Below are 19,402 nucleotides of genomic sequence, written 5' to 3'. Positions count from 1 at the left end.
ACAGTGTCTAATGAGAAATAATGAATAGACCTTTTCAGTTTTCACATAGAAATAAGTTGTATTTGCAAAGTACTTCAATAAACTTAAAAAAAAATATATATATATATATACATTTATTTTCTACCCAATTGGTAGTTACAGTCTTGTCTCATTGTTGCAACTCACGTACAGACTTGGGAGAGGCGTGCCTCCTCTGAAACACAACACACTGCTTCTTGACACAATGCCCACTTGGAAACCAGCCACACCAATGTGTCGGAGGAAACACCGTACACCTGGTGACTGTGTCAGTTTGCACTGCACCCGGCCTGCCACAGAAGTCGCTAGCGCGCCATGGGACAAGGACATGCCCGGCCTGCCACAGAAGTCGCTAGCGCGCCATGGGACAAGGACACGCCCGGCCTGCCGGCCAAACCCTCCCCTTACCCGGACGACGCTTGGCCAATTGTGCGCCACCCACTGGGTCTCTGGGTCACGGTCGGCTGCGACAGATCCTGGAATCGAACCCAGAATCTCTAGTGGCACAGCGAGCACTGTGATGCAGTGCCTTAGACCACTGCACCACTCGAGAGGCCCTATTTCAAGAAACTTGAACATACATCAAAAAAGTATTTTATTTTCCACAAGTATTATCAGATTAACTGTTTTGTGCAGATAAGTATCATACTCAAGTTACAAATGCTGGTAAACACTCAAATACATCGTTTTTTTATCACCAAAGAAGTGCACTGGGCCTGTATTAGCGGACTGGTATAGACGTCTTCAGTGTGGGCAAAAGAACATGTCTGCACTGTGGTCAGATCAATATAGAGGAGTGGACCACAGTATTGCTCTCTGTCTTAAGAGCAATCGCTGTTATGAGTCCACCAGCAAATGAGAAATAGGGATATCATTTGTGGCTTTGCTAATCACACTTAAGAGAAAGAAAAACTAAACAATACTACTTGAAATAAACTATTTAACAGCTTGGCAGCTCTTGCAGGGAGGCTTTTATGCTTCATAGTTTTAAGAGGCTTACTTCTCGAAGTATACTGTAGTAGTGGTCCTGGGCCGCCACTCAGTCCCATTGTTATGGGAACATCATTTCTATGTGTGCCGGCTCCCCAGATGTGTTGTAGAAAGAAGCGTGATATCTCTTGATCTGGTAGCAGTCTGCCGATAGACAGTACTACTTTCTCCTCTGAGACCCACAGAATTAATCACAGTGAAGTCATGTTGTCACTCTTGTCCTTATCCACAGAATCACAGTGGAGATGAACATGAAATGTGGGAGTGATGTTCTACTCTTGTCACATTCTTCAGTTCCTACTCTCTGTAGCCCCTTCACTTTCTCTCTCTTGTTTTTCTGATTTGTTTTGCAGAAGAAAGAATGGCTCTGTCTGAACTGCCAGACCCAGCGACTGATGTCTGGAGGGCTCCGGGATCCCTCTCCTGTATCTCATCCGTCTCCAAAGCACCAACCATTGGGTTCTCCACGCCACCAGGCACTGGCCAGTCAGCAGCCTGTTCAGCAGCCACCCTTCCAAAAATTAACCAATCAGCAGCAGGAAGGGCCGAGACAGATGCAGCCGCAGCAGCAGAAGCCCCAGACAGCCCTGGGGAGTGGACCTTTTGAACCAACTGCAGCAAAGCAACCTGGAGACACAAAGGCCCCTGTCCAGGCCACACCTACACCTGCAATCGAGCCCCTGAAACATCCAAAGGCCACGGAAGAGACTACGCCAAAACCAGAGAAGTTGGTGGAACCCGCCATAGACACCAAACCGACTCAGAAGAAGGGAGAGCCAATCACACCAATAAAAGAGATAAAGAAGTCAAGATATGATGTAAGTCACCTTTTAGGTGTCCCATAAATTCATTTTGATAAAGCTGTGTTGTTATATATTAAAGCAAGATGTTGGTTGTAGGACATTCAGTGGATTTGAAATGGGATAATGTATTGCTAGTTTATAGCCACAGTATAGCAATTGATTAGAAAATGGGATCCAATCTTTTCTGTGCCTTCCCTCTTCCTCTGCAGCGTGTTATTGACGTCTAGAAAATAATGCTGATGAAGCAGGCGCCAGCCAGAGCACTGACGAATTTACTCCACACAGAGAAAATTAATGTTTTTCATTTTAGCCATTGCTTCTCTTGAAATATGAAGCATTAAGATTGGTACAACCATGAATATGCAAAACCATCAAGGCCTTAGTTAGTGGTTCTGAATTAGTGCTGATGTGAATACCAAAGTGCTCCACTCTAATCCCCACTGCTCTCTAATGTTCACTGTGAGTATGGGTGGAATTCTATGAGGAGCAGAACATTACAATTAGTCTTGCATAAGATCATTTCGGGGGTTTTCAGGTCTTTTTCAGGTATTTTTCATGGTCTGATGTATTGTTTTTGGCTGATTTCTTATGTCTTGCTTTTAGTTATTTTGTCTCTCTCTGTCTATCCCCTTAGGAGACCAAGAACAGCACTCAGGACCTGTCGCGGAGCCCCCAGAGCCTGAGCGACACGGGCTACTCCTCCGACGGCATCTCCAGCTCCCACAGCGAGATTATCGGCCTCATCCAAGAGGAGGAGATGAAGCTGAGCGAGAGGGGCATCAGCGAGCGTGGCAGCCCCCTCAGCCCCTCCGAGATCACCAAGCTGGAGAGCTCCATGAGGCCCCTGCTGGAGTGCAAGACCGTGCCAGTTGAGGAGAGGGAGCGCGAAAGGGGCCGAGGCCGGCACCACCGAGAGCAGAGACCCCGGTCGCTGTCCATCACCCCGGAGGCCTATGACTCTGATGAGGAGCTGGAGGACATTGTGGAAGAGGAGGAGGAGGACGGAGGAGACTGGGAGTCCAAACAGGAGCACAAGAACAGTGCCGCTCCCAAAGAGGAGAAGAAAGTGGCCGAGCCGGAGCCGATGACAGATGAGGAGTTCATGAGGAGGCAGATCATGGAGATGAGCGCTGATGAGGACAACGAGGAAGAGGAGGAGGACGAGGAGGACGAGGAGGACGAAGGCTATGGCTACCAAAAACCTAAAAAAACACACAAGCATATCTCAGAGTTGACGAAAGAGAAGCGCCGCCTCTCTCACCAGTCCAGCAGCTTTGAGGAGGACACCAAAAGCTCCAGCGACATCTACAAATGTTCTGCGGAGGATGGAGAGGAGGGGGGTCTGGGGGGCCTGCGCCGCTTCAAGACAATCGAGCTCAACAACACCAACAGCTACAGCCGCGACATGGAGCTCAACAACGAGAACGACCTCAGCCTGGACCGAGAGCCCGAGTTGGAGATGGAGAGCCTGACTGGGTCTCCCGAGGAGCGCTCCAGGGGTGAGTACTCCTCCACCCTGCCACCCACCACCTCCAGCTACAACTCTGGCACCTCCCCCACCTCCATCTCCTCCATGGAGGAAGACAGCGACAGCAGTCCCAGTCGCAGGCAGAGACTGGAGGACGCCAAGCAGCAGAGGAAGGCCCGCCACCGCTCCCACGGTCCCCTGTTGCCCACCATTGAGGACTCCTCGGAGGAGGACGAGCTGAGAGAGGAGGAGGAGCTGCTGCGGGAGCAGGAGAAGATGAGGGACCTGGAGCAACAGAGGATCCGCAGCACGGCCAGGAAGACCAAAAGAGATAAGGAGGAGCTGAGGGCCCAGAGACGCAGGGAGAGATCCAAGACGCCCCCCAGCAACCTCTCCCCCATCGAGGATGCCTCCCCTACTGAGGAGCTGCGACAAGCTGCGGAGATGGAGGAGCTCCATCGATCCTCTGCCTCAGAATACTCCCCCCAGAGCCTTGACTCAGAGGCTGAGGGATACGAGTCTAAACTCTACAAGTCTGGCAGCGAGTATAACTTGCCCACGTTCATGTCTCTGTACTCTCCTACTGAGAAGTCGTCGACAACTTCAACCACCACCGCGCCTTCCAGCAGCAAGCCCCTGAAGAGTGCTGAGGAGGTGTATGAGGAAATGATGAGGAAAGCCGAGTTGCTGCAGAAACAACAGAAACAGCAACAGCAGCAGCAACAAGGGAGACACAACAGTGCATATGAGGACGACACGAATGGCCAACAGTATGAAGATGAGTATGAGTACGAGCAGGCTGAGACTAGTTATGAAAACGAGGCGGCAGAGACAGGAGGCATCTACGAAGAGATCCGCCAGACCTCCCAAAACATCACTAAGATGCATCAATCCTCAGCCCTGGAGTTACAGCAGCAGGCAGACGAGCAGGTGGAAATAGACGAGAGTACCTATCCAGATAAGCAGCTTTTAGATACAGGGTCGGCCTTCGCTAAGCTGCTTGAGCAGACCAATGACCTGTTGACTCCTGGCAACAGTCCCACTCAGCTCTCTGCACCTGTGACTTTCTCTGAGGCTGGAGGAAGGATCCCTGATGTACGGGTGACACAACACTACTCCAAAGATGTCCATAAAGCCGGGATGAAGAGCCAGACGGGTAAAAATGGCATTACTCCAGTGGCGGCCGCCACCACAATAGCAGCCTACGGGGTTTATTCCCGGGATGCAGTGACCATCCCTCACACAAGCGCTAGTCAAACGATGACGACCACCCAATCCATCATGTATGGTCGACAAACTGGAGGACCTGCCACTTCAACCACAACCATCTCAAATGTGTGCAGCAAGATAGCAGAGATAACACAGGCTTACAGCCAGAGAGAGGTAGTTGCGAGGAGGGTGGGCGAGAGCCGAGGGGTCCAAGCTAGAGAGAGTGCGACATCTTCAGACCATGTCATAGAGCCCCACTCGCCAAAGATGTACTCGTACTACAAGAGCTCCAGCCCCCCTCTGTCTCCCTCTGCCTCTCCCACCGAGAGCCCAAGTCGCTCACCCTCCAGGAGGGCCGAGATATCCACTCAGACATTCAGCCCAGGCATAGGGGCTCTGTCGGCTGGCTCGGGGCCCACCTCCCCAGTGATGGCCCAGGGGACACAGACATCTCAAAGGGCCGTATCCCCACGTCTCTTCAGACAGCAATCCTCCCAGCATGCCCCCTACATGGTCGCAAACTTGGAGCCCACAAGCTCTGCCAAACCAATGACGGTCAACACCGCCACGTCACCTTTATCCTCGCCCACCAGATTCAGCCGACAGTCGACATTTGACAGCTACTCTCCACAGGCCAGTCCGCCAGACACCCCTCCATACCACCAGTCTCCTCAGCACAGCTTCTATAGGATGCAGAAGGTGGAGAAGGTCAGTGTTGGAACCAGCATGGTCACCACAGCTAGCACCTACAGCCGTGGTTCCATGTCTATGGACAACATCTCTCTCTGCAGGATCTCCAGCATCCCGGGGACCTCAAGTGTTGAGCCGGGCCAGATGATCCATGGTGGGAGTGTGGTGGATCTGAGAACAGTAGATCTGAGAACAGCCACTAACGCAGCTCCCATTTTAATGACTGCCCATGGCATGGATCTTACCTCCCTGGCCACAGAAACACGCAAATACTCCAGCGGGATTGAGGGGAGCCACCCCTCCACTGTCATCCAGCCCCTCATCATGAACCTGAACACCCAGCAGCAGCCCCACGTAATGGTATCCACTGCAACCACGATGAGCGTCACGGTGGCCGCCTCCATGTTCATATCGCAGCCCCAACAGCCCATGGTCTATGGGGACCCTCTACAAAACAGAGTTGACCTCGGTCAGGGCATAGGCTCAGCCATGTGCCTGTCACAGAACAAACCACCTCCCACTGACCCATCTATCCCCAAGATCGACGCCAAGCTGGAGGACCTGAGCATCCAGCAGCAGCAGCTTCTCCAGCAGCAGCAAAAGCTCCAACAGCAACAGCAGCTCTTGGAGCATCAGCTCCAGCAACACCACCAGATGCAGCAGCAGTCCTCCGTAGCTCGGTTCAACCTACCAGGCCAGATGACACTGCTCAAGAAAGACCTTCTGGTCAGCCAAACCAGCAATACCCCAGCCGTGGTCAGTACTATATCCCCTGCCGTTGCACCTGATATCTACGGCACTGGAGGTCCCCTGGAGCTGAAGAGCAAACCAACCCCGGCAGGTGTGATGCACCTGGCTGGGGGTGGGCCTCATGGCATGATGGTCCAAATGGATGGGGCTCCACAGGGAGGACCAGTGACCCAGCTGGTGAAGACAGAGGAGGGCCAGGATGCCGTGGACCTCACAGGGGGGCAGATCAAAGCTGAGAACCAACCAGCTTGCTGTGATGTCGTGTACCGCCTCCCATTTGGAGGTAGTTGCGTTGGCGGACCATTTTCCCAAAAGCCAAATGTTGATGAGAAAGTGGCCACTCAAGAGCCAAGACCACACTCTGTGCCACCACTCTCTTATGAGTCGGACCAGGAGGGCCAGTATCAGGAGTTTTCTATGGATGGGCATAAAGCCTACACATTACCGTTCCCTGGCCGGCTACAGCCCTCGATGTCTGACACCAACCTAGCAGAGGCCGGACTCCAGTCCTACCACTCCAAGATGGACCCACACTTCCAGACCTCTGGAGAGCTGGCTGTGGACCTCAGCACCATGAAACACACCTATGAGGGTGGATTCCTCGGACTGGGCATGCAGTATGGCTCCTACACTGACCTACGCCATGGAGGTGATATCACTGCAACTGCCCTGCCCATACGCAGATTCAACTCCCTGTCAAACATCAGCTCTGACTACGGCTACTCCCCCCGAGACCTCGCTAACTTCCAGGAGTCCAACCTGGCCCAGTACAGTGCCACCACTGCCAGAGAGATCAGTCGAATGTGCGCTGCCCTCAACTCAATGGACCGCTATGGGAGCAACCCAGAGCTTATGCAATACGGTGTAGGCAGAGGAACAGGTCCAGGTGGCAGGCTTAACTCTATGAGACAAAATATGCTCTATGGACCTGATGGGAAGCCAATCTCTCACACCCAAGCGCTCACCAACATGATCAATGCCAGGCAAGCCAGCCTCCGAGCCATGTACCCGTCTGCCATGAGGTCTGCTGATGGGATGACTTATTCTACCATCAACACACCCATCGCCTCCACCTTGCCAATCACTACCCAGCCTGCCTCAGTGCTGCGCCCACTATTAAGTGGAGTGTACAGGCCTTTACCCACAGCCAATATGACACCTGTGCCTCTGGCCAGCCTCACCAGGATGCCTGTGAACCCACGGATGCCTATGTCTGGACAGGCCCCATACCATTATCCGGCTCCCAACGTCTTCCCATCTACGACGTCGACCCCTGTGAGCATGCCTGCCGCCGTCAACACCACTCAGGATGCCCCAATCTTCCTAGGGAAGCCCTCTGTGACATCAAGTGGATCTGATCCCCCGTATCAATCTCCTGTTGCCCATACATCAGCCTCAGTGAGCTTGCCAACAGAGTCCGAGCAGCAGCCCATAAACCTGACCCAGGCTCACCTCCACACTCAGGCCCCAGGGCAGCCCCAGGTCCCGCCTCAGAACCAACCCCCAGCTCAGCCACAGCACATGCAACCTCAATTCCACCCTCAAGGCCAGCATCCACCCCAGAGCCAGCCACCTCCGGCCCATGCTTACCCCCCAACACAAAGCTACACTGGGCCCCAGAGCAGCACCCTGCCCCATCACCCAACCCCACCCTCCAGCGGCCCTGTCAACCCGGAGACCGAGACTGAGGAGGAGAGGATGCACCGCCAGCAGGAGCAGCTTCTGCAAATGGAGCGGGAACGCGTGGAGTTGGAGAAGCTGCGTCAGCTGCGTCTGCAGGAGGAGCTGGAGAGAGAGCGCATGGAGCTGCAGCGGCACCGTGAGAAAGAGCAGATGCTGGTGCACAGGGAGATTCAGGAGCTTCAGACCATCAAGGAGCAGGTCCTGCAGCAGCAGCAGGCTGAGAGGGAGAACCAGCTGGTGATGCAGAAGGAGCAGTTGGCCCAGCAGAAAGCCCAGCTTGACCAGATCCAGTCGCTGCAGCAGCAGCTCCAGCAGCAGCTCGAGGAGCAGAAGCGGCAAAAGACTGCTGCAGCTGCTGCTGCTGCTGCAGCCACCGCAGCCGCTCAGTTGGACCAGAGCGGCCAGATGCTGCAGCCCTACGGAAACCAAATGGGTTTCAGGTCCCTGCCCAACTCCTCCTCAGACATGTGTCTAAGGAACAACAAGGAGCAGATGGAGACCAGGACCAACATGAGAAAGCAGAACTCCACCTCCATGCCCCGACTGAGGGATGGAATGGAGGGTGAGAGCGTTGAGTTCTACGGAGCCCGGAGGATCGTAGACAGTTGTGTTCAGACAGACGAAGAGGACGGTGAGGAGAGGTACATCATGTCTAGGCGCAGACGCAACAGGCGCAGCGTGGACCGTAGCGTCCAAACCGACGACGACGAGGAGAAAGTGGAGTGGGAGCAGCCTGTGAGACGCAGACGCTCGCGCTTCTCCAGGCACTCGGATCCCGGGGCTGACCACAAGACTGATGCAGCCTCCAAGACGGCCACCTCATCCAGCATCGCCATTCAGACCATTCGAGACTGCTCCTGCCAGACCGAAACAGACCAGCTGGGGAAGGTGTCCCCGGCCATCCACGTCACTTTGCCAGACCCGAACAAAGTGGAGATCGTCCACTACATCTCAGGCCCTGAAAGGACCCAGAAAGGCCAAAGCCTAGCCTGCCAAACAGATGTGGAGGCCCAGTCTCAGGGCGTGGTGGTGCCACAGCTCAGCGTGCCCACCACTATCAACCCCTACTCCACGGGTATCCAGCTGGTTGCCTCCGCCGACCCGCGGCAGCAGCAGAACAGGAGGAGGTCTGACCCCATGGAGATCAGCTACCAGACCCAGACCCAGCCCATGAACCACCTACACAACGAGTCCCTCTCCAGCCTGATCCGTCAGCCCCCCAAGTCCCCCCAGGTGCTCTACTCCCCTGTGTCCCCCGTCTCCCCCCACCGCCTGCTGGAGACCTCGCTTTCCAGCGGCGGGCTGAACAAGGCCCATGTCACTCCCCAGCAGAAGGCCTACACAGCCGAGTCACCCCAGCGCCACCCCAGCATGCCCCGCCCTATTAAGAACACACAGAGGTCCATGTCTGACCCCAAGTTGCTGAGCCTCACCACTGACGAGCACACTAAGGCCAGGCTAAACCTGTACCAGCAGCAAGCTCTTCAGAGCCAGGTAGGTCACAAGGTCAATCCTTTGATCCTCAACAGCTATTTCTGTACACATGCAGAGACTTAAAGAGAGCAAAGAGTCTTATTTCAATAGTAGCATCACATAGACAGTTGTCTTTTTAATGTTGAGTATGAATCCTACTGTAGTACAGTATGTATTGAATTGACAGACTGATATTAACATGTGGCCCCATAAACATACAGTGCATTAACATACAATGCTATATACTATACATAAAACACACAAGACAATTTACACACATTTAACACTGACAGATCTCTTGTTTAAAAAAACACAGTTGAGGCATGTCCTCCAACATCTTACTAATGCACAACTTCCTAAGTGAACACTATCAAAGTATCTCTACATTCAAGTTGATATTTTTGGCAAGAAATCGTTAAAATCATTACAGGCAAAACCTGACAATGATACCTCCATTCATCCAATACTAACTCCAACTGTTTGTTACTCTTGCTTAAATGGCAAATTACAGATTGACGTTTGTCCCCCCTATATACAGATTACTATGAAGGGAAGAAAATGCCGAACGAATTCTGAAATTTAAGTGAACCGTCCGCCGTATTTGTGAATAATGCTTTCTTTTGTGATTTTTATTATTATTTATTTATTTATTTGCACACAATAACATACAAAACAGTATGATAAGAATTTAAAAGGCAAACGGAAGCGTGTGCAGGACAGGTTAAACATTTCTTAAGACCAATTAATAAATCATTTGAAAAAGGAAAAAATTATCATTTGGGGTGGATGATGCATTATTAAAATGACAGATAGGCAGTGACAGATAGGCAGGAAACTATTGGGATGAGTCATTGAGTGGAATGTCCAGTAGATATTTTTCATTTTGAATTTGAAGGAGTTGTTGAAGGAGCTGTTGCAGGGTTTGAGGGGGTCAGGGAGACTTAACAGAAAATGATTGAACTCTGTAATGTGGGTGATGGCGAACTGACCTAATCTTGTATGGAAAAAAGTTGTGTGGAATTCAGTGGCAGTTCTTGTAGAGTAATGATGAACCTGAGTATTACATTTGAATAGCATTTGAAAAGAAACAGGGAGTAGATTAATTTTGAATTGAAGACAAACAAACAGACTTGAAATTGTTTGATTTCATAAATATTGAGGATTTGAAGGCGATGAATACGTGGAGTCAGAACTGGCACAACTGTCAGAACTGGCACAACTGTCAGAACTGGCACAACTGTCAGAACTGGCACAACTGTCAGAACTGGCACAACTGTCAGAACTGGCACAACTGTCAGAACTGGCACGACTGTCAGAACTGGCACGACTGTCAGAACTGGCACGACTGTCAGAAATGGCACGACTGTCAGAACTGGCACAACTGTCAGAACTGGCACAACTGTCAGAACTGGCACAACTGTCAGAAATGGCACGACTGTCAGAACTGGCACGACTGAATATAGCTTGTCTCTCTATAAGACCTCCAATCTTATTGGGTATTAATTGGGCTTATTTGATACCCTACTAGAATTTCTGAAGAGAGGTGTATAGTTGTAAAACATTTACTGAGATTATGTAGAACTGCTGTGGGAGCATCTTCATGAGTTTGTCATAGTTAAACAGTAATGTTGCTGACAGATACAGGGGCTATCTTCCCCAACCTTTCTGGAGACTGTGGCTGTGATTCATTTAACCCCCAATGGAAATCCAAGTTTAATTACCACAATTAAACAATGATGAAGTAATTAACTATTACACACTCACATTGTGTTGCCTACACAGTTGTGCCATGGCTGAGGTTGTAACATAATAGAGAAATGTTAGTGGACATATTAGATTATAGACATTTGTATTACTTTGCACTGCAAAGTAACTGAAGCAATACCATTTAAGCTAGCAAACATATTGATATTTACCGAGCTTCAGTTTACAGCAATTTGTTTATTGCTCTTCTCTTTTGCACAGGCACCTTAAGACATGTACAATCACACCATAAGAATATACTTTGTTTTTAGTATCGTCCTTGAGAATCAATACATATCTATGTCACATGTGCAGTGCTTTGTTGTGCTAGCTAACCCTAACCCCCTGCTCTCACGGCCCTGTCCCGTCTCACTGCAGCTTGCTGCCCTGCAGCAGAGCGCTCTGAGGAAGGTGAAGAGGACCCTGCCCAGCCCCCCTCCAGAGGAGAGCCACCTCCCCACCATCACCCCGGCCCTCCCCCAAATGTACATGCCCGCTGTGCCCTCCCTGAGGGCCGGGTCCAGGCCAGGTCTGGCAGCCAAAGCCAGCCTGCTGAAGGACCTCACCCACGAGCTGAAGGCAGTGGAGCAGGAGTCCACCAAGCTCCGCAAGCAGCAGCAGGAGCTGGAGGAGGAGGAGAAGGAGATTGATGCCAAGCTGCGCTACCTGGAGCTGGGCATTCATCAGCGCAAGGAGACCCTGGTGAAGGAGAGGGAGAGGAGGGATATGGCCTACCTGCGCTGCATGGGCGACCCGCGAGACTACATGTCAGACAGCGAGCTGAATAACCTGCGGCTGGCGGCGGCGGTAGCTTCCTACGAGAGCAACGGGGTGCTGACCAGACCCAGCACAGCACCACTGAGCCAGTACACCAGTGACCTCAACACAGCCGCCCAGTTCCCTCCCATCTCCTCCTTCGTCTCCTACCAGTCATACCACCCCCAGAGCCAGCCAGCTCCAGCACCCCAGCCTGGCACCCCTTACCAGACCGCAGCCTTCAACCAGCCCCCCTACCCTTCAGTGTCCCAGGCAGCAGCTCTTCCCCAGCCCACCCCCCTGCAGACCCAGCATCTTCCCCCATCCTACCAGACCCAGGGGTCCTTCCCCTCCCACACATACCCCCAGAGCCAGCCCCCCTACCCGACAGAGCAGGGGGTGCAGCCACTGCTCCAGCAACAGCAACAGCCAAGCCACCAGGGGTTCCAGCCTGCCCAGCCTGGCCAACCTCCCTACCCCACCCACACCTCTCCATACCCCAGCCAGCTGTCCTACCCAGCTGGCCCTAGCCAGACCACTCCCTACCAGCCCCAGGCAGACATCCTCACTGTTCATCAGAGACCCAGACAGACCTCTCTGGCTGACCTGGAGCACAAGATGCCCACTAACTATGAGGTCATAAGCAACCCCACTGTAGTGGTGACCACCACAGCCCAAGATGCCATCTACTCCTCCTTTAGTGGGGCGCCCCCATACGGACAGTATACTGGTGGTACCCCTATGACCAACACTTATGGGCCATACTCTTCTACAGTCTCTAGTACCTATGGCCAGTACACCACGACAGTTGCCAACACATACGGGCAGCAGTACACTTCCACCCTGGCCAGTACGTACGGCCAGTATACCACTACCACAGCTAACACCTACGGCTACACCAACACTACAGCCAGCTCCTACGGCCAGTACACCACCACAGTGGCCAACAGCTACGGCCACGGCACTCCATCTGACCGTCTGCACTCGGTTGACAGCCCGTCCACCTATGCACAGGACGGTCTCTACGGCCCAGCCAGCCTGGAGCAGAACATCCCAAGGAACTACGTCATGTGCGACGACATCAGTGAGCTGACAAAGGACGGCCTGGGCGGCATGGCGGTGGACATGCATCGAAGCGACGGTCATGGTGGACGCTACATGGGGGAGAGCGGCCCGGCGAGAGGAGGGAGTTCCTACGGCAGGCCGGAGGACGAGCTGAGCAGGGAGGAAGACCCGTACGACCACCATGGCAGGGGTAAGAGCAGCTACCACCCACGAGGGTCAGATACATATGGCCGAGTAGTGGGCAGCAGCAGCACTAGCATGGGTGGGGGATCATCCTATTACTATGATGACTACACCAAACACGGCGCACAGCGCACCGGGGTCCAGAAGCACGGCTCCAAGATCCTGGCTCCGGCCGTCATGTCCTCCAAGCGCAGCAAGCACCGCAAGCAAGGCATGGAGCAGAAGATCTCCAAGTTCTCCCCCATCGAGGAGGCACGTGACGTGGAGGCTGACCTGGCCTCCTACACCATGAGCACGTCTGGCGGTGGCAGCTGCACTGTAGTGTCCCGGGCCAGGAAGCTGCAGGACGACATGGCCTACAGCCTGAGGAAGAGTGCCTATGAGCAGAAGAGATACTCCTATCCCGAGGAGGACGAGCGCATGTACTACACATCGGGCCGTTCACGCTCCACAGGCTATGGCATGGACAAGATCTCGTCCCGGGACTATGCCGGCTACCGCAGCCGCTCCTATGAGAGAGATGGGGACAGGGATCGCTCGTCGTACAGGGCGGGATACAGCCGGGGCAGACCCCCCATGCGCTCCCAGTATTCGGAGGAGGAGAGCCTGCTGAGCTCCATGGGTGTTCATGTGCGGGCCTCCTCCCTGGGCCCAGAGCTGTACGACAGCCGTAGTAATCAGTATTATGGCCAGTACGGCTCCAGCCACTCCCTGCCTGATGTGCAGGACCACATGAGAGACTTGCCCCGGACTCACGTCTACAAACCAGACGATTCTTACATTATAGACGATATGCATTGCGCTGTTTCGGACAGCGAAGGTAAATGGGTGCTGAATGCCAGTCTCTGCCCACGTATAAACGTCCCCCACCCACCCACAGATAAGGCTAGATGAGAGAAAGACAGAGAGTCGTTGCATGATTTCCTGGTGTTGCGTCTTGAGGGCTATACTGGCAGTTCTCGTCCCGACTGACTGCTGTCTGTGCTGTCCCCCTGTGCCAAATCTGCATGATCCGGGTGTCCAGTTTCTTCACTTTGTTCGTCACTTTCTCTCGCATGCTCTTCTGAGGTGCATCATTTTCTTTTACACAATGTTGTTGTTGTCTTGTAAAAGTTAGGTTTTGTTTACTTGTTGTGATTAACTTATCAGTGTTTTACATTTGTTGTCTTTTTTTATGTGTGCCGTGTTTTCATAAAATGCATGGGTGTAAATATCGACTTCTCTTCTTTTTTTGTTTCTCTCCTTCCCGTTCTTCTTTTGCATGGCCTCAGTCTGCATGCCTCTGTCGCCGTCGGACTTGGAGATTGACTGTGATCTGCTCTTGGTTTCCAAAGCCTACAATCTTGGCCAAGAGGAGACAGACTGGTTTGAGAAGCCCAGGGACCTGCGCTCCGGCTCCCGTCACTACGGCAGTGGAGGCCACTCCTCGTCCGGCCGCAGCCGCCACGTCAAGCACACCTACCATGACTACGGCGAGCCCCCAGAGGAGGACCTGTGGCCCCAGGACGAGTATGGCCAAGCCCGTCACTCCTCCTCCTCGCGGGACCACCGCCCCCATGGCAGCAGCTCCGGGAGACACTCCTCTACGTCCCGCCACTCGGACGAGCCTCGCTCCTCTCGCTCCTCCAAGGGCCATCCCAAAGACCCGTCCATGCGCCACGACTCCCGCCAGTTGTCCTCGTCGGGAAAGAGGGGCGACTCCCGCTCCCAGGGGGGGTATCACTCGTCAGACTACTCCAGGGACCCGTCGGGCCACCACCACAGCCAGGGCCGCTCCTCCAAGTCCTCGTCCTCTCACGACGGGCGGACTTCCTCCAGGAAGCAGCAGGACCTCCAGGGCCACCCTTCTTCTACCTCCAGGGGCCAGGGCAGCTCTGGACGTGGGCAGGGCTCCACCAGTGGGCCTCCAGGCTCCAGGGGACAGGGTCCTACCTCCCAGCAGGATGGGCTGCAGCCAGGTCAGCGCACCCAGCTGCAGCAGCAGCCCCAGACCTCGGCGGCACGGCAGACAGGCACCATCCCTGCAGGCACCACTCCTGGGGGCCAGCAGCCTCTGGGCCCGGGCCAAGCCCAGCAGGGTCTACAGGCAAAGCCTGGTCAGCTTGGTCCTGGTCAGGCCAGTCGCCAGCCACAGGCAGGAGGCGCACTGGGGCAACTGCCACCAACTGTGGTGAGTACAGGATTATGACTTAGTACAGTACAAGTGAGGTTACAGTCAGTGACACTAGATTGGAAATGTATGAATTATAATGAGAATCACTGTAAATGTATGAATTATAATGAGAATCACTGTAAATGTATGAATTATAATGAGAATCACTGTAAATGTATGAATTATAATGAGAATCACTGTAAATGTATGAATTATAATGAGAATCACTGTAAATGTATGAATTATAATGAGAATCATTGTAAATGTATGAATTATAATGAGAATCACTGTAAATGTATGAATTATAATGAGAATCACTGTAAATGTATGTAGAGGATTATTTAACGCATTGACATCATTAGAGGTGTTTGGTGGCCTCTCTCCCTCTCCTCTTCCTCTCTCTTCTACCTCCCCCCATTTCTATCTTGCTCTCTCCATCTCCCTCGCCAACCCCTCTCTCCCTCTGTCTCTCTGATAGGGCCTAGCACATCACTCTGAGAAGAGGCTTTATTTCAGTGTGTGAAACCCTGTTGGAAGACCTTATCTAGTGTTGTGATTAGCACTGTGGCTGTAGATAGTGGCAGTGTAACAGCCTCTGTCTATTCCACTCAAATGGAGGAGAGAGATTCATCCTCCAAAATGTCTCCCGCTGCAAATCATTCTCAATCCTTCCATTCCCTGTTTGTTTTGTTATGTCTCTGAATACAGCACCTTTTTAATTATGTACAACACTACAGAATGTGCAACGTCTTTCAGCTATGTGTTGTGTTTTACATATAAGGCTGCACTGTAGGCCATAGAAATCCTGTATTATAGGAATTCTAGGCTCTTTATGCTGTAGCCTATACTGACGACATACTTGGTATTGTTTCAGATCTTTATATACATCTTTAGGGTATTTTGACACATATATTGAGGCCTTATGGAAATCAGAGGGGAATACAGGCAGCTGGGACAAACAGTGGGAGGATTGGACACAGAGTTTGTATGATTGTTATTATGTGAAATAGAAATGCAGTTGTCAGGAAATCATATTAATTCAATCACATTCATCCTGTCCCACATTGATTTGAACTGTCATTCTCTCTGAATGGCCCATTGAGTGATTAAAAATCATTGATTAAAAATGCTAAATTGTGGAGCATTGCATCCATTGACAGGGTAGAATGAATGCAAAACAGATCATGTGTGATTATTTGTCAAGCGTCCACAATGCTAAGCTAATTAGATACGTTATATTTTCTCCAATAACCCGTTACAGAGATCATATTCCCAGTTTGTAAATCACGATGCACGTTTAGATGCACAGCTGGTTGGTTGGCAGGGAGGAAACGATCTCTGGCTAATAGCTAATACTCATCATTCTCAATATGTCTGTCAAATGACGTTTTGGCATGGGATATTACAGCAGGGATCGCCATGATATAAGGCTAATCTTTGAGTGCATCAGAACATAATAAATGGTATACAGTCAGTTTAACCATCCGTGTTCCTCATCGCTCTGTCTCTCTCTTCCAACAGGCACCTGTCGCAAACACACCCCCTGTGACTGCCATAGGGGCCAAAGCTGTCATAGGAGGGGCGGCCCAGCCTGCAAAAACACCTCAACCCCCACTCACAGGAATAGGTAAGTATCCCTGCCTGCGTCCACACTGCTGCTGCTCCACCCACTGAACATTTCCCTGAGAGGGATTAGTACACTTGTACTCTCCTAGGCATTAGAACACGTGTCAAACTCAGTCCAAGGAGGGCCGAGTGTGTGCAGGTTTCCGTTCCTTCCTTGCACTTGATTGATGAATTAAGGTCACTAATTAGTAAGGAACTCGCCTCACCTGGTTGTCTAGGTCTTAATTGAAAGGAAAAAACGAAACCTGCAGACACTCGGGCCCTGCTTGGGATGAGTTTGACACCCTTGCATTAGACAGACAGACAGACAGATGTACACATGCAAACGATCAAAGTGCTACATAATCAGGTATCACGGGTGTCCTGTTCAATCCCAGCGATTCATCCTGGCCCTGGGAAGCTGATGGATCATCTTAACTCAGGAAACAGAGAGGGAAGGTTCATTTCCATGTCATGTCTGGGTCTGTGTTCACATGCTCTAGTAGTCTATACAGTCCCATCACCTTCACCTCACTGACAGCTGCATAGACAGTTGTGTTGTGGAAATAGACACCGGGGTCAGAGTCAGTGTGTAAACCTGTGTGGCCTTTTAAGCACCACGGGATATCAGATTGAGGTGTAAATCTGATGCGTTCATCTCCTGATAAATACGCTGGCTTCAGACTGTTGCGATAGAGTGCATGAAAACAGAGTACGGCATCAACTGGATTATAAAGAATGTCTTTCTAATTATCATCCCTCTTCCTCTTCCTCCCCTCTCCCTCCATCCTGTAGGCTCCAAGGCCGCCCCTAGACCCGGTGGCATTGGGAGCGCGGCAGCGGGTCAACCTGGGATGGAGGGGGAGAGTCTCCTCTCCAAGGTCCTACCAGGAAACCCTGCGGAGGCAGCAGGAAAACTAGGAGAAGGTGCCCTGCTGGAGTTCAGACTCCATGTTTTTACTCAGACTCTAATGCATTCTAATTGTTACAATGTGCTTAATCACACCTGTCTGTCTCTCTCTCTGTTTATCCATTTGTCTATCTATCTTCCTCCATCTGTCTATCTTCATCCATCAGCTATCTCCGGTTTCGGAAAGAAGTTCACCTCGTTGTGGTGAGGTGTTGAGATGAGGGTAAGTGTTCACCTGGCACTACCGAGTAGAGAGCCTTAACACAGCCTGGGAGATGACAGTGTGCTCGGCTATAGACAGAACCACTGTACCTCATGATATTCCTTTCCCCACTGTGTGTGGATGGTTCGGTTCTTTCCCCAAACCACTTTGTGCCATTTTTGGAGGTCTTAAGTGCACTTTGTGCAGGTTTGAGTGTCTCTCCTGAGTCCTGAACTAGGATTTTATAACAGCATGACAGCTCACCTCAGTAAGTAACAAGGAGGTGACTCACCATCGTTGGATTCCAGGTATCTGTAAATGTTATGGAGGATGTCGTGAGGCTTCGTACCAGAAAAACCTAGGAAGACCCCCGCTTTGTTTTACTGTGAGAGAGAGAGAGAGAGGGAGGGAGAAATACAGCGACCAAGAGAAGATATCTGAGCGCACTGGTGAGTCCAAAATCTCTATTTTCGGCTGAAAGCTCCCTCATTTTCAGAAAACTACATAGAAAACTACTTCGTAAAGTGGCTTTATTTTAGTGTAATACTTAAAAACCTAAATTATTCTGAACTTGTAAACACATACAGTGTATATTTCAAGTTGCAGCATTTTAAAATACAACTGGAAAAGATGAGAAAACCTGACATGAACGACCAGCTCAAGATTGATTGATCTTGGTTTTTCCATTCAGCCAATGAGGACAGGAATCAATGGATGCTGCATGTCCCAGGTCTACGCACACAATGGGAGAGAAACCATGCTGATTTCTCTGGCCGGCCAGACAGTAAGTAATGCACACAGACACATCGAACACAACTTAGATTAGATAAGGAAGGACAGTGTATACCTTAGTAATACACTAATGACACAATAATCATCACAAAACAATGATCATTATTTACCATTATAGTCAATTATGAAGTGATGTTATGGTAAAGGTATAGGTCACAGCAAAGGTAGATATTAGGTAAATCTCCATAATATGTTGCAGTTAAGTCACTTCTGCTATTGTTTGCATATAGTAGGCCTATCCTGTTTACAGCAAAATAATACTGCACCTTGTGCTAACCCTGCCATGGACACTGACCTTTGACCTCTGTCAGCCTCTGCATGAGTAACAGCCATACTACTGTGACAGCAATACAGGCAGTGGAACTGCCAGCTCCAGGTCATGTTTCAATGGGAAACCAGGGCTAGAGAAGAGTGAGAAGGGCTCAATGTCCAATGTCTGTAATACAACCCTCATGAAGAGTGTTGATCTTACCTCAGAGGGTTAATATAAGGCACATTAATATATTATTTTTTATTAGAGATGGCATGTAATCTAGGGCAAATTATACCTACACGTGTCTATGGCATTGTATCATTGTTTTTGGCAGTTAGCACCATTTGTTATCTTGTACCTCTTTTACCAGTTGATAGAGATTGTAGAAAACAACCGATTTGGTGCTGGTATCTGTTTGCGCTGGTGTCTGTTTGTAACTGAACAGCAGACTTCTCTTGTGGCTCAACTGCAGTCCTTTTATGTCACAAAGCATTAGAAGACACAACATGATCTACCCTCAAACATGTATTGTTAGGGTATTGTTACCTTATGGCTAGGCCTCTGTTTTTAATAATGCAACCAGTTATCTGGTTATGAACTGGACTGATCATATTCACGCTCTCTGATTATAGATAGGCTCTTTGGCCAGTAACAGTA

At 51.0% G+C, this 19,402-nt stretch overlaps 1 protein-coding gene across 1 annotated transcript in view; it reads left to right on the top strand.

Annotated features, from left to right (window-relative positions):
- Positions 1–17,747, top strand: part of LOC139368712 (protein bassoon-like) — a 172,675-nt gene extending 154,928 nt beyond the window's left edge. Inside the window, exons 4-10 of the mRNA XM_071107995.1 lie at positions 1,362–1,826; positions 2,446–9,105; positions 11,206–13,651; positions 14,103–15,001; positions 16,505–16,610; positions 17,384–17,515; positions 17,666–17,747. Coding sequence (XP_070964096.1) covers positions 1,362–1,826; positions 2,446–9,105; positions 11,206–13,651; positions 14,103–15,001; positions 16,505–16,610; positions 17,384–17,515; positions 17,666–17,706 — 10,749 coding nt within the window. The 3' untranslated portion in view covers positions 17,707–17,747. The remainder of the gene's footprint in view (positions 1–1,361; positions 1,827–2,445; positions 9,106–11,205; positions 13,652–14,102; positions 15,002–16,504; positions 16,611–17,383; positions 17,516–17,665) is intronic.
- The last annotated feature ends 1,655 nt before the right edge of the window (positions 17,748–19,402 follow it).

This window comes from Oncorhynchus clarkii, chromosome 16 (assembly GCF_045791955.1).
Source record: "Oncorhynchus clarkii lewisi isolate Uvic-CL-2024 chromosome 16, UVic_Ocla_1.0, whole genome shotgun sequence".
NCBI classification, from domain to species: Eukaryota; Metazoa; Chordata; class Actinopteri; order Salmoniformes; family Salmonidae; genus Oncorhynchus; species Oncorhynchus clarkii.
The sequence above is the reverse complement of the archived record's forward strand: the minus strand, read 5'-3'. Positions and strand labels throughout refer to the sequence as shown.